The 21,490-nt window shown below is 39.7% G+C and overlaps 2 protein-coding genes across 6 annotated transcripts; both read left to right on the top strand.

The window, feature by feature from the left end:
* sqor (sulfide quinone oxidoreductase) lies at positions 1-9,715 on the top strand. 2 transcript variants are annotated; one of them, XM_034204973.1, is made up of 10 exons: positions 1-176; positions 5,759-5,963; positions 6,142-6,242; positions 6,428-6,500; positions 6,703-6,897; positions 6,986-7,195; positions 7,301-7,484; positions 8,398-8,465; positions 8,571-8,749; positions 8,840-9,715. In XM_034204973.1, exons 2-10 carry the CDS (start codon positions 5,766-5,768, stop codon positions 8,895-8,897), a joined length of 1,266 nt encoding a protein of 421 aa, XP_034060864.1. In that variant the 5' UTR covers positions 1-176; positions 5,759-5,765; the 3' UTR covers positions 8,898-9,715. The 2 variants fall into 2 exon arrangements, with proteins under 2 accessions (XP_034060864.1, XP_034060863.1); XM_034204972.1 differs by having other exon boundaries at positions 6,142-6,312; positions 6,447-6,500.
* A 723-nt stretch (positions 9,716-10,438) lies between these two features.
* On the top strand, positions 10,439-21,006 carry ctdspl2a (CTD (carboxy-terminal domain, RNA polymerase II, polypeptide A) small phosphatase like 2a). 4 transcript variants are annotated; one of them, XM_034204935.1, is made up of 14 exons: positions 10,440-10,737; positions 12,698-12,909; positions 13,600-13,735; positions 13,843-13,989; positions 14,079-14,291; positions 14,482-14,523; positions 15,273-15,366; positions 16,031-16,142; positions 16,229-16,315; positions 16,408-16,470; positions 16,566-16,645; positions 18,081-18,207; positions 18,303-18,398; positions 19,794-21,006. In XM_034204935.1, exons 2-14 carry the CDS (start codon positions 12,721-12,723, stop codon positions 19,857-19,859), a joined length of 1,452 nt encoding a protein of 483 aa, XP_034060826.1. In that variant the 5' UTR covers positions 10,440-10,737; positions 12,698-12,720; the 3' UTR covers positions 19,860-21,006. The 4 variants fall into 4 exon arrangements, with proteins under 4 accessions (XP_034060829.1, XP_034060826.1, XP_034060828.1 ...); XM_034204934.1 differs by having other exon boundaries at positions 10,442-10,737; positions 14,064-14,291; XM_034204938.1 differs by lacking the exon at positions 14,482-14,523 and having other exon boundaries at positions 10,439-10,737.
* The last annotated feature ends 484 nt before the right edge of the window (positions 21,007-21,490 follow it).

Raw genomic sequence — 21,490 nt, 5'->3', positions numbered from 1 at the left:
GCCAATAAACACTAAAGAAGAAGAAGAGTTCACTTTGCTTCATTCAGGTTGAGTAAATCCTGCCTTATTTGCAGAGCTGAGAAAGGTCTAAGGATTTAATTCTCCCGGATTTTGTCCAGAATTGACGGTCAGACAGAGGACTAAACGGTCGGTGAACAGTGGTGCTGCTGTTAAAGGCAAGTCTCTTGAAAGAGTTGTATTTTTCGACGTTACAGTACTGACCCAATGATTACGCAGTATGCAGCAACGCTTAAACTCAGGTTAGGCTTCACTAAAGAGGATGTCAACACCCCAAATTAATGCAACCCATACCAGTTACTTTTTCTACTTTTATAAGGGTTTCTGCCTTCTGGTAAACCAAGGCATAGACTGGAAAGTACGTATCGAGGGGTGAGAACCAGAGGGGCGTAAGTGACATTTTGGTCAAAAATGAGTTTTATATATCAAATGAAAGCTCTCGATGAGCTCTTTCTACTGCCAAAAGGGTGCATGTGAAGTCTAAACCAATCCAGAGTTATTCATCAAAAACCAAAAGACCTAACACAGAACACACTGAACTATTTGGGGCCAAAAGGACGTAAGTGCACTTACGCCCTTTTGGCCCTGAGAAATTTATTATGGGTCAAGCCTTTGTATTGCACTTGAGTCAAAATGGCTGACACCATATGTAAGCACGCTAGGTCAACCATGAGAAGAAAGCTTTTCACTGCTGAAGAAGTGTTACTAATCTTATTTCAAGATGCAGAAGAGCTTGATGAAGAGAATGAAATAATCCAGGATTCAAAGTCAATGCTGAGTGACGAAGGAAACTTAGTTTCTACAGATCCATCTTCAACAGAGAATTCAACTCATCAGAGATCAGCACATGCGTGTTCCAGTATCTGTCAACTCTTTCAGGTACTGAGCATGTGGTGCTGTACTCTGACACATGTGGTGGGCAGAACAGGAATGCTGGTTTTAGTGCCATGTGTCTCCATGCAGTCAACACCTTGCCCATCTCCAGTGCTTGAATTGGAATGAAAAATGTGCCAGTACTCTAAAATCAGCAACTTTTTCAAGTCAATTTTATATATACAGCCCACAAACAAGAATTTGGCTACTATAATGCTGGTGGGTTTGTCTCTTTACTACTGTATATTTTAGAAAGGTTCACTGTACTTAACATTTTTTATGATAGGCAGCGGATATGGCTAAAGCTCAGTAAGGTCAATATTAACTGAAAATATAGCAATCAAAGTCTAGATCTTCTGCTGAAGACACATGAAGCAGAGACCTTTCAGGTGAGAGCCCCTCTGGTGGTGTTCAACATTAATGACAAGGAAACAAAGCTCTGGTCAGAAGCATTTTTTATAAAAAGCTTTAACAAAATTAAGTATTTCTGTACATTTTGAATGCAATCTAACTTTCCAACTCAGAAAATGAAAAACGAAAAAGTGCCAAAAGTCTTCTCACATGGCTGAGCTGCTTTGCAATATACTTCACCACTGAAGAATACAAATATGTATAAAGTAAACTATGATGCAATCTAACTTTCCAACTCAGAAAAATGATAAAGAGCATGAACAAAGAACATGTAAAAACAAATGCAACATTTGCACAATCTAAAATGAGAAACTGTAACTGCAAGTAACAAAGTCTGAGCCATGGTAAAGAGTTACATTGAACACCAAGCTGATCAGATAACTCCCTGGTTGGTCTGAAGTCCTTCTATCTCCAGGATCTGTACAAATCGGCACATTATGCCAAAAGTCTTCTCACTGGGTGAGCTGCTTTGCAATATACTTCACATTGTTAGAAAAGGCTCCAGAAGGCCTTGGGGACATCAGTATCAGGGGCTGGAGCTGGACAGGCTCTTTCATCAGCACTTCTCCTTCCCTTTGCCAGCCAGGACCTCACATACTGTTCCGGATTGAACTGTCCTAGTGATGGTCCATTACATTTAATGAAAACCAGGCTGGACAGTCGGCTGACAGAGAGAGCATTCCTTTTTGCAGTAAGGATATCGTTCATGCAGCTGAATGCCCGCTCACACTTACTAGTGGAGACAGCGATGGTTCGGACTGCTTTCAGTAGAGGCTCCATGGCAGCAGGTGTACGGGATGCCCTGGTTTCCTTGTATTCGCGAAAGCCCTGAACAGTCTCTCTTCTGTCCACTTTCAGCACTTCGCACAAACGTAGCACCTCTACGTCCCCATACTGTAGGTCTAACTCCTCTTCAGGCCAACTTCCAGGATGGATAACTTTCATGTCCTGGATTAGCTGATTGTCCCGGGCCTCCCGGCCATGTAATGGGATTTCTCTTGTGCTGACATGAGAGGAGGTTGTGGAAGTCATTCTGTGTCTCAGATTCTCTACCATACTGCGGAAAAACTGACCTGCATGAATCTGTACAAGCCTGCCATTCTCACGCAGGGCAACACCCTTGAAGGACTTCTCAGCTAGAGCTGTATGAACTGTAGTCATGTGTGGGCCAGGCATGGTGACCATGGATTCAAAAACTCGTATTTCTCGAGTTAAGAGCCTATCTGCTGTAGGCAGTGTCATCTCTCTTTTTTGGAGTTGCCGAGAGAGGTCGCTGAGCTCTGTGAGCGCATCGTACATCAGTCCCAGATTGCTGACAAACGTTGCAGATGTGAGCACATCATCCAGGCCCTTGTACTTTGCTCTGTCTCTGGAATCCCTGCTCGTGTCGTTTGCAGCATTTGTGAAGTGATCATGAAGCACTCGGTAGTTTTCCCAGACTGCTCTGACGCTCCTTTCACTTGAAGCCACCCAGCGGATGGACAAAACACGCCCTATCACCAGGAGACGCTGTCCGACTGCTTGCGCATACTGCGCTAACGGCCTCTGATTTTTGGGGGAGGCATGGAACAAGGAATAGAGTTTGTCAAAAAAGATCTGGAAATGATTGAGTCCAGTGTGTATTCCCAAAGATTTGACATCTCTGCATATCCGACATCCTAGCTTCTTATCTTTAAGAAGGAGCCATGCATTGGTCTTGCAAACATATTGCACCTGGTCCGTTGTCCAGCAGTCAGGTGCATCGCTTTGCCCGGTGTTGGTGGTGGCAGTTGCGCCAGCAGCAGCTAACGTTAGAGGCTCTGGAGGAGGCGGCGGAGCTAGTGCTAATGCTAATGCACTAGAACTTGGAGCAGGAGGATCAACCAAAGAAAGCTCCCCATCAGACACAATTTCCAACACAGGCACAGCATTCTCTGTATTTGAAGTTTCTTCCGGCGACAACCGCTGTCTTTTTGCACTTTTATTAATCCACGCTAACATTTTAGAAATGCTAATTTGTGACGTGACTTGCTTTCCTTCTCTCTGGGGCGTGCCTGCTCTGTTCTATCACTCTACATAGCCACCCACTGGGTGGGAGTTGCACTGCATAAACACAACACACGTGCATCTAGGTATGTAAATTGTAAAGCATTAAAACATGGTTTTACTAACAGTTTTCAGTATGTTGTTACTTCGGCATTATTATTATTATTATTATTTTGAAACGTGTATTACTATTAAATCACGGTCAAATAGGTTAATTTTGACATAGTCGTTTCCACCACAGTATTTACATGGAGAAGATAAGCCCCGCCCCCTCTCCAGCACGTTCTGTTTGAATGACAGGAGTAAACAGCTGACAGCCGCTGTGAAACTCCAGCGGTTAGAGCGATGAGAATGTCCGTTCGGCACCTCATGACGCATCTACTGAGTACCGGGCGGCTGTATATATATATATGGATGTATAATAAGAACGGCGGGAGAGTGTTGAGTACTGGCACGGTGCATGAGTACCGGAGTACCGCCAGCATGCCGGTACTGAGCAAGAAGTGCCGGTACTCCATGGGTCAGAACCAGAAGTGCCGGTACTGCGTACCGGTGAGTACCGGCCCAATTCCAGCACTGCCCATCTCCATTATTGACCATACATTCATGGAGTCTGGACAGAGCAAGATGGAATTTGACAGTGTTCATGCAGCCATTGAGACGACAGAAAAAAAGGGCCTTTGTACAGTTCGGAGGGGTACTACACTCTTGTGGGGATGGCAAGGAGGAACAGGCCACAGAAGGTGATTGAGCTTGGGCACAGTGACTTTCTGGATTTCAAGTCCTTCTCACAACACTAGGGCTGCTCGATTATGGCAAAAATCATAATCACGATTATTTTGGTCAATATCGATATCGATTATTCATTGACTTTGAAAACATTCATTTATTGAACTTAAAAAAAGAAATAATAATAATTTGAACAGTATCTTTTTAACAGTTGATTACCCTGAACTTTAAGTATAACTCAACTGCAAAGTATTCAGCTGAAGCCACATCTTTTTTAAATTCCCCACGGCATTTGTCATATAGGGCAGGCAGTGCAGATCTGGTGAAATGATGCCGAGATGGCATCGCTTAACGCTTGTCCATAGTGTTAGCCAGTTGCTTAAACCCCTGGTTGCTAACCGTGCTAACTGGGCACATGCCTTTAGCTATGTAGAATGTGATGGCATGTGTTGTATCTTGTGTCTTTGCGAGCTGGTTGAGTAGGCCTTTGCACTGTAAAGCACATCCTTAATTGATGACTGTGATGATGGATGAAGTCGAGGGGGCACGCTCGTGAACTGTCAACAGGGGGGCGGGGGGGGGGGGGGGGGGCTCGCTGCGGGGAAACTATGGACCTCGTTGCAAGCCAAAATCGTAATCGAGATTAAAATACGATTAATTGCACAGCCCTACAACACACGGTCCGAAACAGAACCAAAGACATAGAGGGACAAACAGTTCGTTGGCAGAAAATGAAATGGCTGCGCTACACAATACTCAAATATGAGCTGTCTGACCAAGCTGCAAGTTGGAAAGCAGGAGACCAGAGGTGCTCCTGCAATTGAACCAAAGAAGATGCACACAGGTCCACCTGGGATCACTGCTGTGAAAAAGAAAGACGTACTCACACAAATGGGAGTATCCCTCACTCCTACTTCTACCAGTCTTTGCAAGTCATTCAGGCAGAGTAGGCTAGTATGTCGTTTCAAATCAATCTGAAACGTACATGATCTGCATGAACTATGCTGTTGTCGTATATAATTATATTGCTATATTTGACATATGTATGGTTGTTTTTTTTGTTTTGGCTCTCCTGTAAAGTTGGTCAAATGTCACTTACGCCCCTCTGGTTCTCACCCCTCGGTATTATGTCAAAGTCAGAATATCTAATGAAACCAGGTGTTCAATTTATGCTGTATAACTTTTACACTAAAATGGGTCAAATCCTCTTAAAGATGTGCTGCGTAGTTTGCTGCTGCTGATTTTCTGTTGTGTGTGTTTTGTCAAGCTATGCTAATAGCTGGGATGGTCCCTTTTATGATTAGCTACAGTATGTCTATGAGTGGTTCAGTTCCAGTCTTATCTAATCACATGTTTGTCATTACTCTATGTATGTCAGAACATTCAATATTAAAGATATCTAAAATGTGCTCTCCAACCAACCTCAATTGGATTATTAACAGTACTTCTAATTACTCTTATAACAAGTATCGTTTATGTTTATATGTCTTGTCCTTGTATGTTTCTTTATAAAGCGACCTTGAGGTTATGAAAAGCGCTATATAAATTCAAGTTATTATTATTGATTTCTACCCTTCTATTTGTCAACATGTAAACATGAACCACCCAACTGAAGTGCAGGTTGTTCAAAGATACAGTTTGTTTGAGTTACAGATAGCATAACTGAATTGTTGCCAACTAAAATGACTTGTTGTTCTTTCAGAGACAGAATGGCTGCACTGCGTCGTCTGAGGCAGTGCCACCCCACAATCATTGCTCTCTCCCAATTTCACACGAGCAGCCATGCTTCTGCTAAACAGCATTACAAAATGCTTGTGCTCGGAGGAGGAAGTGGAGGCATTTCAATGAGTGCACGAATGAAGAGGATGTTTGGAGCTGGAAATGTGGCTGTTGTGGAGCCCAGTGAGGTAAGGATCCTGTACTAATAGGATTTGTATTAGCCTCACCTCTCTTTGTGTATCACTAAAAGACAATTCTACAGATCATGTGGTGTAGTGGCTTTCATTCATTCAGGTGTAAACTCATGATATCACTATTTTATTGTCTTTTAAAGCTGGTTGTCTAAGAACCTTTCTCTTTTTCCAGATGCACTACTATCAGCCTATATGGACCCTGGTTGGTGCTGGTGCAAAAACGTTGACCTCATCAGGTCGGTCCACTGCGAGTGTTATGCCGTCTGGTGTGAAGTGGGTGAAATCTAAAGTTCAGGAAATAAACCCAGACAAAAATACTGTCCTCACAGACGATGGGACTGAAGTATGTTTACTTAGTAAACTTTTATTTATATATAATAAAATAGTGTAATATAAAAATATAATTGCTTAATACTGTGCAAAATAAAGATTATTGATGTGCATCTAACCTTACATAGACTTTATTTCACATTTCAGATCTCTTATGAGTATTTGATTGTGGCGCTTGGCTTACAACTCCATTTTGAGAAGGTGAAGTATCCCTTTGTTCATTTATAGTAAACGTATGCCCTTTTATATAAATTAGATTAACATTAATTAGTCGCCTAATTGATTTGTTGACTGACAGAAAAATCTCAGCCAGTTTTTTGATAATGTATTAATCATTGAGGTATTTATTTTCATCTAAAAATACCTTAAAAAAACAATTTCAGCATTCTCTTCTTATATTTAGATCAAAGGACTGCCAGAAGGATTTGATCACCCAAAGATTGGATCAAACTACTCAGTCGAAACTGTGGGGAAAACTTGGAAAGCTCTGCAAGACTTCAAAGAGGGAAACGCTGTGTTCACTTTCCCAAACACTCCTGTGAAATGTGCAGGAGCCCCACAGAAGATAATGTATCTAACAGATGCCTATCTCAGAAAGGTATTTCAGAATGTAATGTTGTACATTTTGAAACTATCATGTTTGGTTCTCCAAATTAAATGAAGAAATGTTTTTGTTTCTTTCCAAGACGGGTAAAAGAGCAAAGGCCAACATCATATACAACACATCGCTCCCTGTGCTCTTTGGGATCAAGAAATATGCTGACTCATTGTGGGAAATTGTGAAACAGCGTGACCTACAAATTAATATGAGGCAAAACCTGATCGAAGTGAGGGCAGATAAGCAAGAAGCTGTGTTTGAAAATCTTGACAAACCAGGTGAAACCAAAGTGTTTCAGGTAACTATCACTGACTGTACCTCAACAGAAGCTTTTCCTTCCTCTTCATTTTAGTGGGAAAAGAAACTCCAGGGAATAACCCTTAAAACTGATTCTCTGTATTAGTATGAAATGCTTCATGTCACACCACCAATGGGACCCAATCTGGTGGTTAAAGGCAGTCAGCTGGCAGATGAAGTTGGCTGGTTGGACATCAGCAAAGATAACCTTCAACATAATAGATATCCAAATGTGTTTGGGATTGGAGACTGTACAAACCTTCCCACGGCCAAAACAGGAGCTGCTGTCGGTGAGTGATTATTGTGTCATTAGTTCAACATTGCATTAACGCAACTCTAGAATTCACTCAATATCGGCTTACAATTCATGCAGTCATATCCCTTTTGAACTGCTTGTGTTTTTTGTAATTTGAGAGGGACTTTCAGTTAGTGTATTGCACAATTGCCCATTGTATTTACTGGCGACTATAAAAACATAAACCACACCCTAAAAAGCTTGTAGTGAAGGGACACTTCTCAGTATCTGCTGGATTGTATCATTATCAGTTCATCTGTGCTTTAGCTCACTTTTACTATTACATTTTCCAAATAAATGTTTTGCACATGATACAAATGCATAGTAAAGTTTAACCCTTGGATCCTTGCCAGCTGAAACTGTCTGTGTTTATACCAGTTCCTGTCTGGTAACTGGATTAAATGATGGGAAGTTCTTGGCAACTGTAGATCACTGATGAGGACATTGGGGTTGTAAAACATTCCTTATCACTTCCTGTACAACTTCAACGTGACTACAGTAAAGAATTAGTCTAATCATGCCCACCATGTTTACATTCCAGGGTGAATTCACAAAGAAACGATTACAGCAACTTGCTATTCTACCTGGTCCAATTCACATAAGATATTTACATTGCAACTCACGATTACATGGCAAGTTTTGAACACACCTGACACTTCATGAAGGCTCAACAAAGAGAACATGTGGGAGGCCCAGATATTTGTGCTATGCCAGGCTGATGTTAAGTTTCCATGTCCTTATTCTGGGCCCACTATAATTAACCCCACATGCAAGTGGATTATTAGCATGCATAGATGGATGGTACAGGATGTATGTGTAGGAGGAATTTGGAAAACTTGTTAGTCTTTTCAATTCCTAATAAGAGAATACATAAAAATAAAATCTTACCCTTGTTTTCAAATATGCAGCTGCACAGTCTGCTATTTTGAACAGAACCATCAGCCGAGTAGTGAAAAATGAGAAGCCAGACAGAACGGTAAAACCTCCTTTCTTTTTGATTTTGAAACATGGTCTAACTTCTCTGAAGTACTTCTGTTGTAAAAATCTGCAAATACATAAACATTGGTCTCCTTGTTTACAGTATGATGGCTACACCTCGTGCCCATTGGTCACAAGCTACAACACAGTGATTCTGGCAGAGTTTGATTACAACGGACAACCACTGGAAACATTCCCTGTGAACCAAGCCAAAGAGAGCAGAATCATGTACCACATGAAAGCTGATGTGATGCCTCACCTCTACTGGCACGGGCTACTACGGTATGTATAACGTTGATTAACAAAATTGTAATAGTTGTTAGTATGAATCATACCAAATGTTATTATTTGTATTTATTTCTCTTATGTCAGGGGCCTGTGGGGTGGACCAGCACCATACAGGAAAATCCTTCATCTCGGGATGAAATGATACCATCCATTTGCAAGTTGATACTTACATTTCCACTTCTTTTAGGGAAAGAAGTAGCACATTATCTCCATTATCTGAAAGGGTGGACACTTGCAGGCTAATACAGTGGTGGCCTCGGCCTCGTGACTAATCATAACAAATGTTTGCATATTTTTGAACATGCAGCAAGTAACTTCCAGTAATAAGAATTGTATCTGAATCTATGTAGCTTTTAGCTGCTAATTGGTATTTGTTTGGTTCATTTGGCTGCACATTGAATGTAAGGATGGCTGCATTGATAACCCCAATTATCCAACCAACAATGGCGCGATATTGGAGGTATACTCAACTCTACAGCTGCAATCATTGTTGACCCGTTATAAGGACTGTTGTGTTGACAGCAATCAAATCTCACATCATGGATTGTTGAACAAAGTTTGCTGAAAAAAAATGTGTGTATTGGTGAAAGTCTGTTATTGTGTTTGTAGTGTCGCAATTTTTCCATTTCATACAGTCTTCAGGTTTGTTGCCAGTGTGTGCGGTTCTATATTTAGTTCGTTTTTTGTGCTTCCAACATCAGGGATTTTTTTTCTTGGGGAATGGCCATGAAAATGACTAGTGCTTTTCTTACACATGTCAGAAAAATATTGTAAATGATTATGCGAGTGCTTAAATAAATTGTAATCCAGTTGGTGGTTATACAGTCAGTGCTAACTTCATTATTGTATTATGATTTGTTCATCTATAATCATTCAAATGAATTTGTATACTTATAAACCCATTTTAATTGCTATAACAGAAAAAATAAAACCGTAAATATTTCGTTAGTAAAATTCCTACCCTGCTGTCTTTGTTATTTTTCATCCAAATAATGTGCATGAAATATTGGATGTTTTATTTGACTTACAGTAGTTTTAGTGTGATAGTTGTGTCTACTATTCTTGAGTCCCTGATTAATATTATCACTTAAGACTATAGACTTTATAGGTAAAGAAACAATCATCTCTGTCATATTCAAATGTAAGGTAGACTGTGCTAAATGTGCTGTACATGCAGACCATGTTTATTCTGATAGGTGTTGTAGCAGAAGTAGGCTACTTAAGTGATTTTCAAGTTTTGCCAATTTACTCATCAATTAGATGTTGTTGAAACAATAGATGAAAAAAAAGGTATTTTAATAATGAAAACTTTTGGAACTCCTTAAGGTAAAAGAACAAACATAACTCTGGTCCTATGTGGCCCCTACATGGAATAATGTAAAGAAGAACCTACAATTGTCATGGCTGAAATTAGTCAATTTGAAAGGATCGTGAGAATGTGGTTACTCTTAAAAATACACTGAAATCGTAAAAAATAAGATACCTGCTAATGCATTATAACTGTGTATTGCATATTAACAGGATATTAAGATCCTTTAACTGTAGTGTGGATCTGTATTTTTATGTAATTCAAGTCTATTTCAACCATGGCAGCCCGCGTCACTCTAGAAAAACGTTTTAAATCTCAATTTAACGCATTCTTCACATCTACTTGTAGTCGCACAGAAGCACCGGCAGGGATGAACATTGGTAGTGAGCCTCGGTCCAGCTGCACACACAACAACCATTTTTCTTCTGTTGACTCCGCTCTCCGCCACGTTGGTTCCCCGTTACGTATGTGTCGCATTCCGCTGCGCACCACCAGCGTTATGTTTGTGATGAGGCGGGAAATGGCGTCCGCAGACATGTTTGGTCTGTGAATACCGAGCGACAGGCACCGCTGGCAGCAACAACACGGCCCGACCTCTACCGGTGGCCCGCCACGGTCGCGGCCGATAGCTGCCAACACTGCGGCAAGTTTTGAAGAGCTTCCTCGATCATCTGTAAGTAAACAACAACGTCAACATGTAAACAAAAAGGTTTGTCCCTGATAGCCTGACTGCTAGCGGCTAGCGTTAGCCCGCGAAGGGGGCGTAGTCTAAAGGCTGAAAATAATAATTATGGACGCGTTAGCTAGAGCTTAGCTATGTGATAAATGGCTTTATTTAACCGATGAATTAAAGGGCATTTTGTATGTGAACGACACGCATGTTTACGGCGACAAGTGTGAGAAGTGCTGTGGGAACTGTCGTGAATAATGTCACGGCCTTGCTTTGCTGCCATTGGCGTTTTGTTAGCCTGAAAGCTAATTGTAGCTGCTTGTGTTAGCCAAGCACTCAGGAAGTGCGCCGGCCGTTGAAGCTGAATTAGGAATGGCCTTAGTGGCCAAACGGTGGCACTACAGCTTCCGTGATGTCATTTTGCCCAAAAATACTTTCCCCCATTGATTTACATTGGGAAAGACAGATGTCTAATTCAGCGTATATATATTTGAATAAGCTCAATAAACTAACCAGCACGAACACGTGTATAGCCCGTATTTAAATCACTAGGGGATAACAGTTGTAATAGGCGTTGAACCCCGTATCCAGAGTAATGTTCTCTCTCCATTCATTTGACACGAGGCGGGGCTTAAGGAAAACTGAATTGCGCATGCTCCATAATTAAAAGGCCCCGGATGATCCGGGTACTTTCTGAATCTTCAGTCGCTCTGTTTTGAGCTTCATGCGCCACTGAGCAAATCTCATAGGAATGAACGGGGTCCCGCCTCTGTATTCAGTTTTCTTTATACATTCACCTTGTTAACTAGCCCTATACCCACCGACAGCATATTTGTAAATACATTCTGATTGATGCAGATATATTCAGCTGACAAGTGGCAGTAGTGGCTAAATAAACCATTGGCTTGTCCTACCATAGAAGGCATTTTGGTTTATTAATCAAACCGGAATGTAATGCTAAAAACCAGCAGCTAGCTAACGTTAGCGCTAACTGACGTTGTTGGCGTTAACAGAGCCTGATGTTACATAACGACAGTGAGGGATGCAGTTATGCTATCTGATAAAGCAACAAGTAGGTTACAAAGCTGAGATACTGTCCACTAAATATGCGTTTGTACCACCCCCAGCTCGATATGAACATAATGAAGGCCTCGCATCCGTTTATGATTCAGTGTTTATCGGGTAGCGTTACACCGCCCACTCCACTGACATTTGTCGCTAAAATCAACCTCTGCTCTCAATTTAGTTTATAATCCCGTTACATGACTACACCACAACATCCGATGTGGTAATATGACTATAGTAAACCTCTGAAATCAACAGTTCAGTCTATCTACTAAATAATATTTGCTGTTGATTTATTTATTAGGTTTTGTCATTTGTACTCCTGTCTTAACACTGCAAACTCCCCCGCTGTAGCACTAATAAAGCATTATCTTACATCTTATCAGTATCTTCAGCTGACTTGCTCCATATTAGTTATTATTATGTAACAGTTTGAATAATTTGGTATCATCTAGCACACCTATGTGTATTGCTTGTATGTCATTTTTAAATTGTACACAAATATTTAGTTATATAAATTACATGAAATTGTATGTCGTTTTTCTTTTTTAATAAATACACAACCTTTTCAATAATCAATAGTTTAGCAAGAATACAAAAGTCACAATGTCTTTACAAGCATAGACATAAACAATGTTTATTATGCTGACAATATTTTTAATGTAATGTATAGGGCAGGATATCAAGGCTTGAACTCAAGTGTACGGTCAGATGCATGTTATTTACCAAATATCAATTTTTATCAAAGTTCTTGTAAAGCTGCGTGTGGTTTGACAAACTGTTACGTTGAACAACTTCGTTCTTATGATCATTTTGAAAAAACATTTTGATATTTAAGAGAAAGTTATTATCCTCATTTTTAAAGCAATATTTAAAACCCTTTTTTTTCTGTTGTCAGATTTTTCTATGTGACGGTGGAGCATGATGAAGCTGAGAGTGCGTAAAGCTCCTCAGCAGCCACCCTTAGGCCGTCGAACCCACCCGTCCCCGGCCAAACGGAAACACCGTGAAGTGGAGCCATCCCCCGTGAGAGGTCGAGGCAAAATGCAGAAGAATGAAACTGGCCTGTTCTCCACTATAAAGAAATTCATCCGTGGAAATGCTGTCAAGGTGAGCTTTCGTCTGGATTCACAGTTTTGTTTTTTCATTCTGTAACAAGAAATTCACAGTTTTGTTACGCTGGAGGCCTTGGCTGCATTTTGTGATGATAATTTTAACCGGTGACTCACACTTAATAGCTAGGAGTGTTTTTAGATGCTTGATATACATTCTAAACACACCCAACATTCTTTCGTACTTCTGGCTTTTGTAAGCTTGTTCTGGTAGTTCATATTATAATTATAAACGATCAGTTAATTGCCATCTGTAAAACCACGTACGTTTTGTTAACAGAGTAGGTCATGAGCATTTTTTCAACAAAGCATCTACACAATTTGCTTTGCTTTACCTTTAGCCCCTTTCAGACATGCAGCTTCATACTATTAGGAGTTTGAGAAAGGATCAAAGACACTAGATTCATATAAGATAGGATCTAGCTATATTTCTGAAACTCTACAGTCAACACAGTCTCAATTTAGTGTAGTCCCATTTAATGTAAAAGGTGAAGCAGCACAAGTTAAAAGATGCACAGTGAAATAAAATGCACTCTATACATTCTGAAAATAACTATAATAATCACTAATTGAGTCTCTTATTATAATAATTTGAAGTTTTTCTTATTTGCAAGAGAGAAAAAGCCGACAAAAGCTGAAATAATGTGAGCGATTAATAACTGTTCTGAATCCCTGTTTTTTCTCTTAGGTGGAGCAGGATATCCCCGCAAAGAGGAGTCGCATTGAATGTAATTCTGAGAGCGATCTCATTACTTCAACACCACAGACAAGAGGCCTTTCCAATAAAGCAGTCCCCAGAGTTTGCCGCAAAAGTCCAAATAAAGGTAAAGACAAAAGAAATGTCTCACTTTGACTACAGCCTAACGGAACATATAGCTCTTCCAAGTTTAACAACAAAAAAAGCAGTAATATTTTCTTTTTTTCTTTTTAGATACAATGACCTGCAATAGTAAACCCCTGAAACCTAACGGTAAACTAGAGGTCCCCGTGGAGGTGGTGAACAGCCCGCCCCGCACCACCCTGCTGGGAACCATCTTCTCTCCAGTCTTTAACTTTTTCTCACCAGCAACTAAAACTGGTAAGAATCCTTAGACATCACTGTAAAAAAAACGACTTGTGTTACCAAACTATGACCGCTCATTTCATGTTCAGCCACTCCTGGTTCAGACTCTCCTGGCCAAGCGATAGAGGCTGAGGAGATCATGAAGCAGCTGGACATCGAGCCGGCAGAAGAGATGCCCAGCAGCACCCTCACGTCCACAGAGGGCATCACTCCCTGTCACCCTGCACCCGTGTTACCGCAGAGGCTTCAGATGAACTCTGATACAACCATAGAACAAGGAGAAATAGTAACAGAAACGGACATGCCACCTTTAACAGGTAAAGACTTCATTCTCATCGTTTGTGAATGGCTAGACAGGTGGCTTTACAGTAGGATCTACTTTTGGCCACATAGATTTCCAAAGATGTCCCTGCTCTTTGGAAAGCTGTGTCGAGTCAGTTCTCAATGTCTGTGTCTTTAACAAACTGTTAACATGGTTGTAACCTCTGCTTTATGATTGGACGATAGAAAACCGATCTGAAACTGGAACTTTCAGGTTCTATGTCAGAAGTAAGAAAACTTCATTCAAAATCACATTGACAAACAAAAAACACAAAAGCTTTTGTCAACAATGTGTCATTTGTTTCACTCCATACATTTAGATAAGGGTGGTAATGGTTAAAAGATTGATAACATACTTAAGTTGTTTGCCAGCCTTTAACAAACAATATTTCCTAAGCCCTTGAACATTATGGGTAAAAAAGTAAAAACATTTTCTTTTATCTTTTGTTTTAAGTTCTGATATCATGAACTGTAGTGGATGAGGATTTGTGTAAGCATATAAACAGTAAACCTCAATTACAGCTTTAGGTTTAAGATTATAAATGTTAAATGAGTGATTGACTTACAGAAGATAGAGGAAGAGAGAGATCACAAACGTGACATCATGACTTTGGCTCTTCTCTTTTCTAGAACATTTAATTTAACAGCTTTCCCACCTCTCTCTCTGTCTCTCTCATTCTCTGTCTCTCTGTCTGTCTCTCTCTGTCTCTCTCTGTCTGTCTCTCTCTGTCTCTCTCTCTCTCTCTCTCTGTCTCTCTCTGTCTGTCTCTCTCTCTGTCTCTCTCATTCTCTGTCTCTCTCTCTGTCTGTCTGTCTGTCTCTCTCTCTCTCTCTCTCTGTCTCTCTCTGTCTGTCTCTCTCTCTGTCTCTCTCATTCTCTGTCTCTCTCTCTGTCTGTCTGTCTGTCTCTCTCATTCTCTGTCTCTCTCTCTCTGTCTGTCTGTCTGTCTCTCTCTCTCTCTCTCTGTCTCCATCAGCTCCTGGCTGTATGCCGGGCGGTGTTTACCCTCACACGTTACCTGCAGCTCCTCCCGAAACCTCATACGAAGAGGAATGGGAAGTTTTTGATCCGTAAGTTGATTGACATTGATTTTTCTTTACAACAGCCTTTACAAATAAGGAGATTTAAATTGACACTTATTAAAAAAACTTATTTAAGAACTTTTTTAAAAACATTCTGTGTTCAGATGTACAGTCTCACTCCCAAGGTGACATTGCCCGCTGCATGTATAATTTCAAACCTCTAGATGGCAGCAGAAACAAGACTTTTATCCTTTGTCTGACCACTGTGTTGATACATGATGCCATGTTGAAGACCAATGCTGTGCTTCATTTGAGCAAAGATTTATTTCTAACAGTTGATTCACGTAAACGTCATCTTTAAATCATTGCAGACCCCTGTAGTATTGAAGTTAAAGTAGACATTTTCTTTAAGTGGTGAAAAGACAAATGTGTTGCCAAAATATTGTAATTTTAAGAGTGTCTATTACCATCTGGCCGGGACAACAGCTGGAAATTAGCCATGTCGGCTAAAGCTGCACCATTTACTGTTTTTGTGACAGTTCATCGATGGGGACTGTCCACGACACTATAAATAAATAAACTAAACTAAATGACTTCCTTTTTTTCGTCACAATGCCCAACCCAATATTTAAAATGTTTCTTTTAAATGTAGTTCTTTGTTGACACATCCTGTGTTTGTTTTGTTACTGAGGGTCTTTTTATTTGCTTTAAGGTACTTCTTCATCAAACACGTGCCTCCGCTGACAGAAGAGCAGTTAACACGCAAACCAGCGCTACCTTTGAAAACACGCAGCACTCCAGAGTTCTCTCTCGTCTTGGATCTGGTAAACAGTCTCAAGTACCTTGTGGTGTATATTCAAATCAGAAATAATGTTTTTTGTACTGATTATTTCTTTGTTTCTGTTGTCAGGACGAGACTCTGGTCCACTGTAGTTTGAATGAGCTCGAAGACGCAGCCCTGACATTCCCTGTGCTCTTTCAAGATGTAATATACCAGGTAACAACTGTTAACTGTCATTCTTTAATCAAATGATTTACCTCATGTATCGGTTGCATTGTTAACATTTATTCTGCTCCTTTTATGTAAAGGTGTATGTTCGGTTGAGGCCCTTCTTCCGTGAGTTTCTTGAGCGCATGTCTCAAATGTATGAGGTCAGTTGCATCTTTTATTGCCAAAATAACAGTTCATATACCTGCTCTAAATGTACGTTTTATTCAATTATTGATGCCGACCATTACAATTTCAGATTATTCTCTTCACGGCTTCAAAGAAGGTGTACGCCGACAAGTTGCTCAACATCTTGGATCCGAAGAAACAGTTGGTCAGGTCAGTGACGACACAAGACTGACGCAGCTTTTAAAATAAATTATTAGCTTTTACTGAATTAAATCTAGAAGAAATGTTATCCAAGTTTCACCCAGGAAAGTAAACTAGCTTTATCTTAACTCGACCTTGAAAATTAATAAGGATATCAGGGTTCTTGCGGTCATTAAAAACCTGGAAAAGTCATGGAAATTCAAAATGCTAATTCCAGGCCCTGGAAAAGTTATGGAAAACAATATTTTTCTTAATGTTTTGTAAAAGTCATGGAAATGTAACTAAAGTTGCATCAAATATAATTTATATTTTATCAAATCGCCGAAATAGTAATACTATAATGATAATAAATACTGTATAGTAATGAAACGTAAAATGGCATTTAACTGACGAGGTTGCTTCATCCTGTAGAAGCTAGTAAGCCTACTATTTGATTTGTTTTAGATAGGCACAACTGTTTGCCATGTATATAAATGTTATGTTCATAAATGTTGTATGTGACGGGACTACGGATAGAAATCAGATCAAAGCTAAAATCCGGCTCATTTACATTTTAAAAGCATTATTTTGTTTAAAATGTTCATTAATGTGCACTGTCCCGGTTCAAATAAACGATTAAATGAAACATGTTTCATATGCAGACCTTATTTTCCTGTTCCATGTTAAAATAAACCATTTTCAGTGGTACGCTGAGAAAGAGTAATTTTTTTTGGTCATGGAAAGTTAGGTAAAGGTCATTGAAAATCATTGGTGAAAAAGTGTATGAACCCTGGGATATACATTCAGCTTTAAAAAAATCGCTATCTATTCAAATGTTTTTAACAGTCTCAACAATGAGTAATGCTGCGTAACACCAAAAGTACTTCCTCATTGGTGTTCTTTTTAATAGATGTCTGCATATTGCTGTTGCTGGTTTTCAAGTTGATCAAGTTTGCTTGTTGTAGACGGCTAGCAACATTTTAAACCAGCATCAATAGTTTGTTGACGTCCGTGTTTTCTGATGTGCTCCTCCACACCTCTGACTTGAATTCATATTTAGCCATGAATATGAAATGCCTGGATGGACGCTGCAGTAGCTTCCTCTTCCTTTGTCCGATGAACAAATGAGAAGAACTGGTTATGCAACGGAAAGCAAACAATCACTGTTCAAATAAGGCGCTAATCCTTTAGCTGCTTTATACTTTCTATGAAGTCTTGTCCCCGTAAGTAGAAGTGTACATTCTAGTCACTTAACTTTAAAGCAACAGGGCAAAATGATGATACTGTTTTTAAAACAAGTGAGGATAATCACCACATTTAATACGCAATGCTTTTATCCAGAATAGACTTTTTAAATATTCGACACCAAGGAGATCATGCTATCACTTCCTTTTTGTTTGATCTAAAGAACTTGTTGAAAATGTATTAACTGAGAATTGTGTTTATTTGTTTTTGTTGTTTTTAGACATAGGCTATTTCGTGAGCACTGTGTGTGTGTTCAAGGGAACTACATTAAAGACCTAAACATTCTGGGACGGGATCTTTCCAAGACGATAATAATCGACAACTCACCCCAAGCCTTCGCCTATCAGGTAACAAGTCTTTATTTACTTTGATTAAACCTTTTGAAATATAAGTTGACTTTTGACTCAGTGATGCTACAGCACAGATATTGTGTCTTTTGCAGCTTTCCAATGGAATCCCTATAGAGAGCTGGTTTGTGGATAGAAATGACAACGAGCTTCTGAAGCTGGTCCCTTTCCTGGAGAAGCTGGTGGAGCTGGTATGTATCTAGCCCTTTATCACCATAAGCTGACAAAAACACTATTAACCCCTTCAGGGCTCGACATTATAAATGGCCCGCTGGCCCGTCAGCACTGTTTAGACACCCCGGGCCAGCATAACGTACTTTCCACTTGCCCGCTCGGGCCACTAAAAATATTGCTTAAAACAAAAAAATGGTGCTGTGTTCTAGGTATTTTGACAAGCAATTTTGTTAAATTGTTTAGTTTATTAATGCGACAACATAGCGTTTTGCGGTTGTCGTTGTTGGGTGAAAAGCAAACAGCTGTTTTTGCTTCGGAGCAGTGCAGCGCGAGCAGGCTTCCGTGTGGGAGCGCGCTCCTTCACTACAGACTTTAGGGCCACCTAACCATTCACCAAAATGTTTTTAATACCACCGGTAACCGGCCAAGTGAAGAGTAGAACATATATAAAGGTATATTGGCTATAGGGAAATGTGCCAGAAGTTTAGGAGAATGAAGGTTCTAATCTAGGCTATTACATAGCCATTACATGTCTAACTCCTAATGACAGGAAGGCAGAAAGCACATTATACAAATAATAATACTCCCAATAATGATAACAATGACCACAATATAATTATTTTAATAAACCAAATATGAACAATTGAGGAAAATGAGGAAGAACTGATGATTCAAATGTTGTAGTACAAGTAGTAATGTAGTTTGTACATAAATTACTATTGCAACAAATGTGTTAATTTTCTTCATTATTAGTCGATTCTTTTGGACGAATGCTCTTGGGCCAGTGGTTACGATGGTGGGGCCAGTGATAATGTTACCCTTAATGTCTACCCCTGCCCTTGGTCGTGTGTTATGTTATATTTCATATTCCACAGAATCAGCCCCTTGTGGTTATTCCCACGATAGTATTTAATATATAATTTTACGCAGGAACTTAATTCCATTTACTTATTAGCCGCTTAATTAAATAAGTGCAAACTGGTATCCATGCCGTGTTGTGAGATAAAACATCTGACTTGGCACCCAAAATGCTGTCATGACTTTAGTGTATAAAGGCCATGCAACGTCCATTATTATGACCCGTAAAGGGGAGAAGGAAAAAAAGGCCCAGAGAAAACCAATAATCTTCCCTGGAGATCTGAGTTGGTGCCATACAAATATTATTCCAAGTCTTCTGGTTGGCCAATATGGCAGGTCATTTGTAGTTAGAATTTCTATGCGACAAATGAAAGACTTGACAGATTGGCACCTAATTCAGACCACAGGCGGCCCCTGCAGGGAGTTCATGTCATAATATAGGTCCTCTGCAAACCAGCATCTCTGTGACATCTGGTTTTATTTGTCTGCCTCTCCCGTTGAGAACCATAAAACTCATACGATATTTTTTTAATCCGTTTCCCTCTTTATCACAGAATGAAGATGTCAGGCCGCACATCCGAGAGCAGTTTCGTTTGCACAACCTCCTTCCTCCAGACTGATGACCTCATGTTCGTCTCTCAGTTCAACATGGTATCAACATTGGAAACAAACAAAAAACAGACTCCTAGAAGAATATATTAAATGGATTTCTCTTTGCAAACATTGCTATTATTATACATTTTTAAATCATGCAAACAATTGAAAGATTTGTTGAGTCAAAAAGAGCCCTGGATGTTTTTATACAAACACAATCAGACCAGATTCAGAACAAACTGCTCGCAGCGGCAGACTTTCCCTTTTCGCTTGCTTGTTTTTAGTGCACCTTTCTGGAAGGCGGCTTCCTGGAAGGTATTTTGTCTTTTAAGAACCATTTTGGATTGACTAAACTGAATGTCACGCAGTGTTGGATTTTATGGACCCTGGTGGCTTCGGCCTCACCTTGAACGGCCAGTCAAACCTGTAAAATATTCACTCTATTTACCTGTAAATATATGTACATATTTTTTTTTTCTTCAAGGTTTTTAAGTCCTTTTATTTTCACTTCGGATTTTAGTATGTATTCTACGATTCGGTTGCTTTTATAAACAAACAAAAGGTTAGTGTGTTTTGTTTGAAGTTGTTGATAAACGGCTGCATTTCTGTTGTATGCCTGCATTATTCCTGTGATGCTTTAGTCCATTACAAGCAGTTGTCTGTAATAAGGTGCAGTTTAAAAAAAAAAAAGTCTCTTTGGGAGGAAAGTGTTTCTGAAACAATATTGTAATGTAAGCTAGACTTGGGTCTCAACTGAATACAAAGCCATAATGGCAGAATGATAATTTTGGAGATTTGTATTTGACAGTCCATTTCTGATTTCGACACCTCGATCGTCCTCTTTAACGAGGGCTGGGGGGGGGGGGGGGGGGGGGGGGGGGGTTCAGGCATCTTGCACTTTGACATCCAGCCCTTTGTAAGTTGATGTAAAAATCTTGTCACTTTTCTATACAGGTGTGTATCACCTCAATTTGTTATGTGGGTGAGAGATAAAATTGTAGCACCAGCAAATTGCCAACATGTTTGCTTTGAAATCTTGTTTTCCAAGACGTCTTGTATGTGGGATCTTTACGATGTGGGAGTCACAAGTTTTATTCACTATTGAATGATCACTCCTGTTGTATTCAGTGTTACTCAATGGTTTCCTTGAAAATAAATAAATTTTTATACGACTGAGAGCCTCCTAGTAATTATTAAAATGCATGTTTTAATTTGGCAATGTGGATTTTTGCCCCAGGTAGATGGTATGTTATTGTAGTTTAGCAATACTGCAATAAAAGCATACATGATAATAGAGCTTGTCATGAACCTTGGAAACAAAATATCAACTAAAAGGATTCTTATTTGTTTTGTTACTGCATGGAAATACTCAAGTACATACAAGGACCTCAATATTGTACTGAAATACATTATTTAGTAAATCAAAGGTTTTTAATAATAACCCTAGTTATATTTCACCACTGCATTTGTGTTTTTAAAAGATCCTGCAATACTTTCACACTACAGAAGAGTGACTGCATAACTTCATTCATCAGATTACTTGGAATAGAGAAAGTGATATGCTGACAGAATACTTTAGAGACACTTAAATTGTTAAATGTGTTTTTGTGAAACATTTTTAATATAATGTAACCTGTGGGGTAAACACTGGCTCTTT

Source organism: Gymnodraco acuticeps, unplaced genomic scaffold (genome assembly GCF_902827175.1).
Source record: "Gymnodraco acuticeps unplaced genomic scaffold, fGymAcu1.1, whole genome shotgun sequence".
Lineage (NCBI taxonomy): Eukaryota > Metazoa > Chordata > Actinopteri > Perciformes > Bathydraconidae > Gymnodraco > Gymnodraco acuticeps.
This window is presented reverse-complemented; position numbering and strand designations above follow the sequence as displayed.

Bases quoted from the DNA above. Each gene is read 5' to 3' on its own strand.
- sqor (XM_034204972.1), top strand. From the start codon at position 5,766: ATGGCTGCACTGCGTCGTCTGAGGCAGTGCCACCCCACAATCATTGCT. The intron at 5,964-6,141 runs GTAAGGATCCTG...CTCTTTTTCCAG, and splicing joins CTGTTGTGGAGCCCAGTGAG to ATGCACTACTATCAGCCTAT. The intron at 7,485-8,397 runs GTGAGTGATTAT...TCAAATATGCAG, and splicing joins CAAAACAGGAGCTGCTGTCG to CTGCACAGTCTGCTATTTTG.
- ctdspl2a (XM_034204934.1), top strand. From the start codon at position 12,721: ATGATGAAGCTGAGAGTGCGTAAAGCTCCTCAGCAGCCACCCTTAGGC. The intron at 13,990-14,063 runs GTAAGAATCCTT...TTTCATGTTCAG, and splicing joins CTCACCAGCAACTAAAACTG to CCACTCCTGGTTCAGACTCT. The intron at 18,399-19,793 runs GTATGTATCTAG...TCTTTATCACAG, and splicing joins TGGAGAAGCTGGTGGAGCTG to AATGAAGATGTCAGGCCGCA.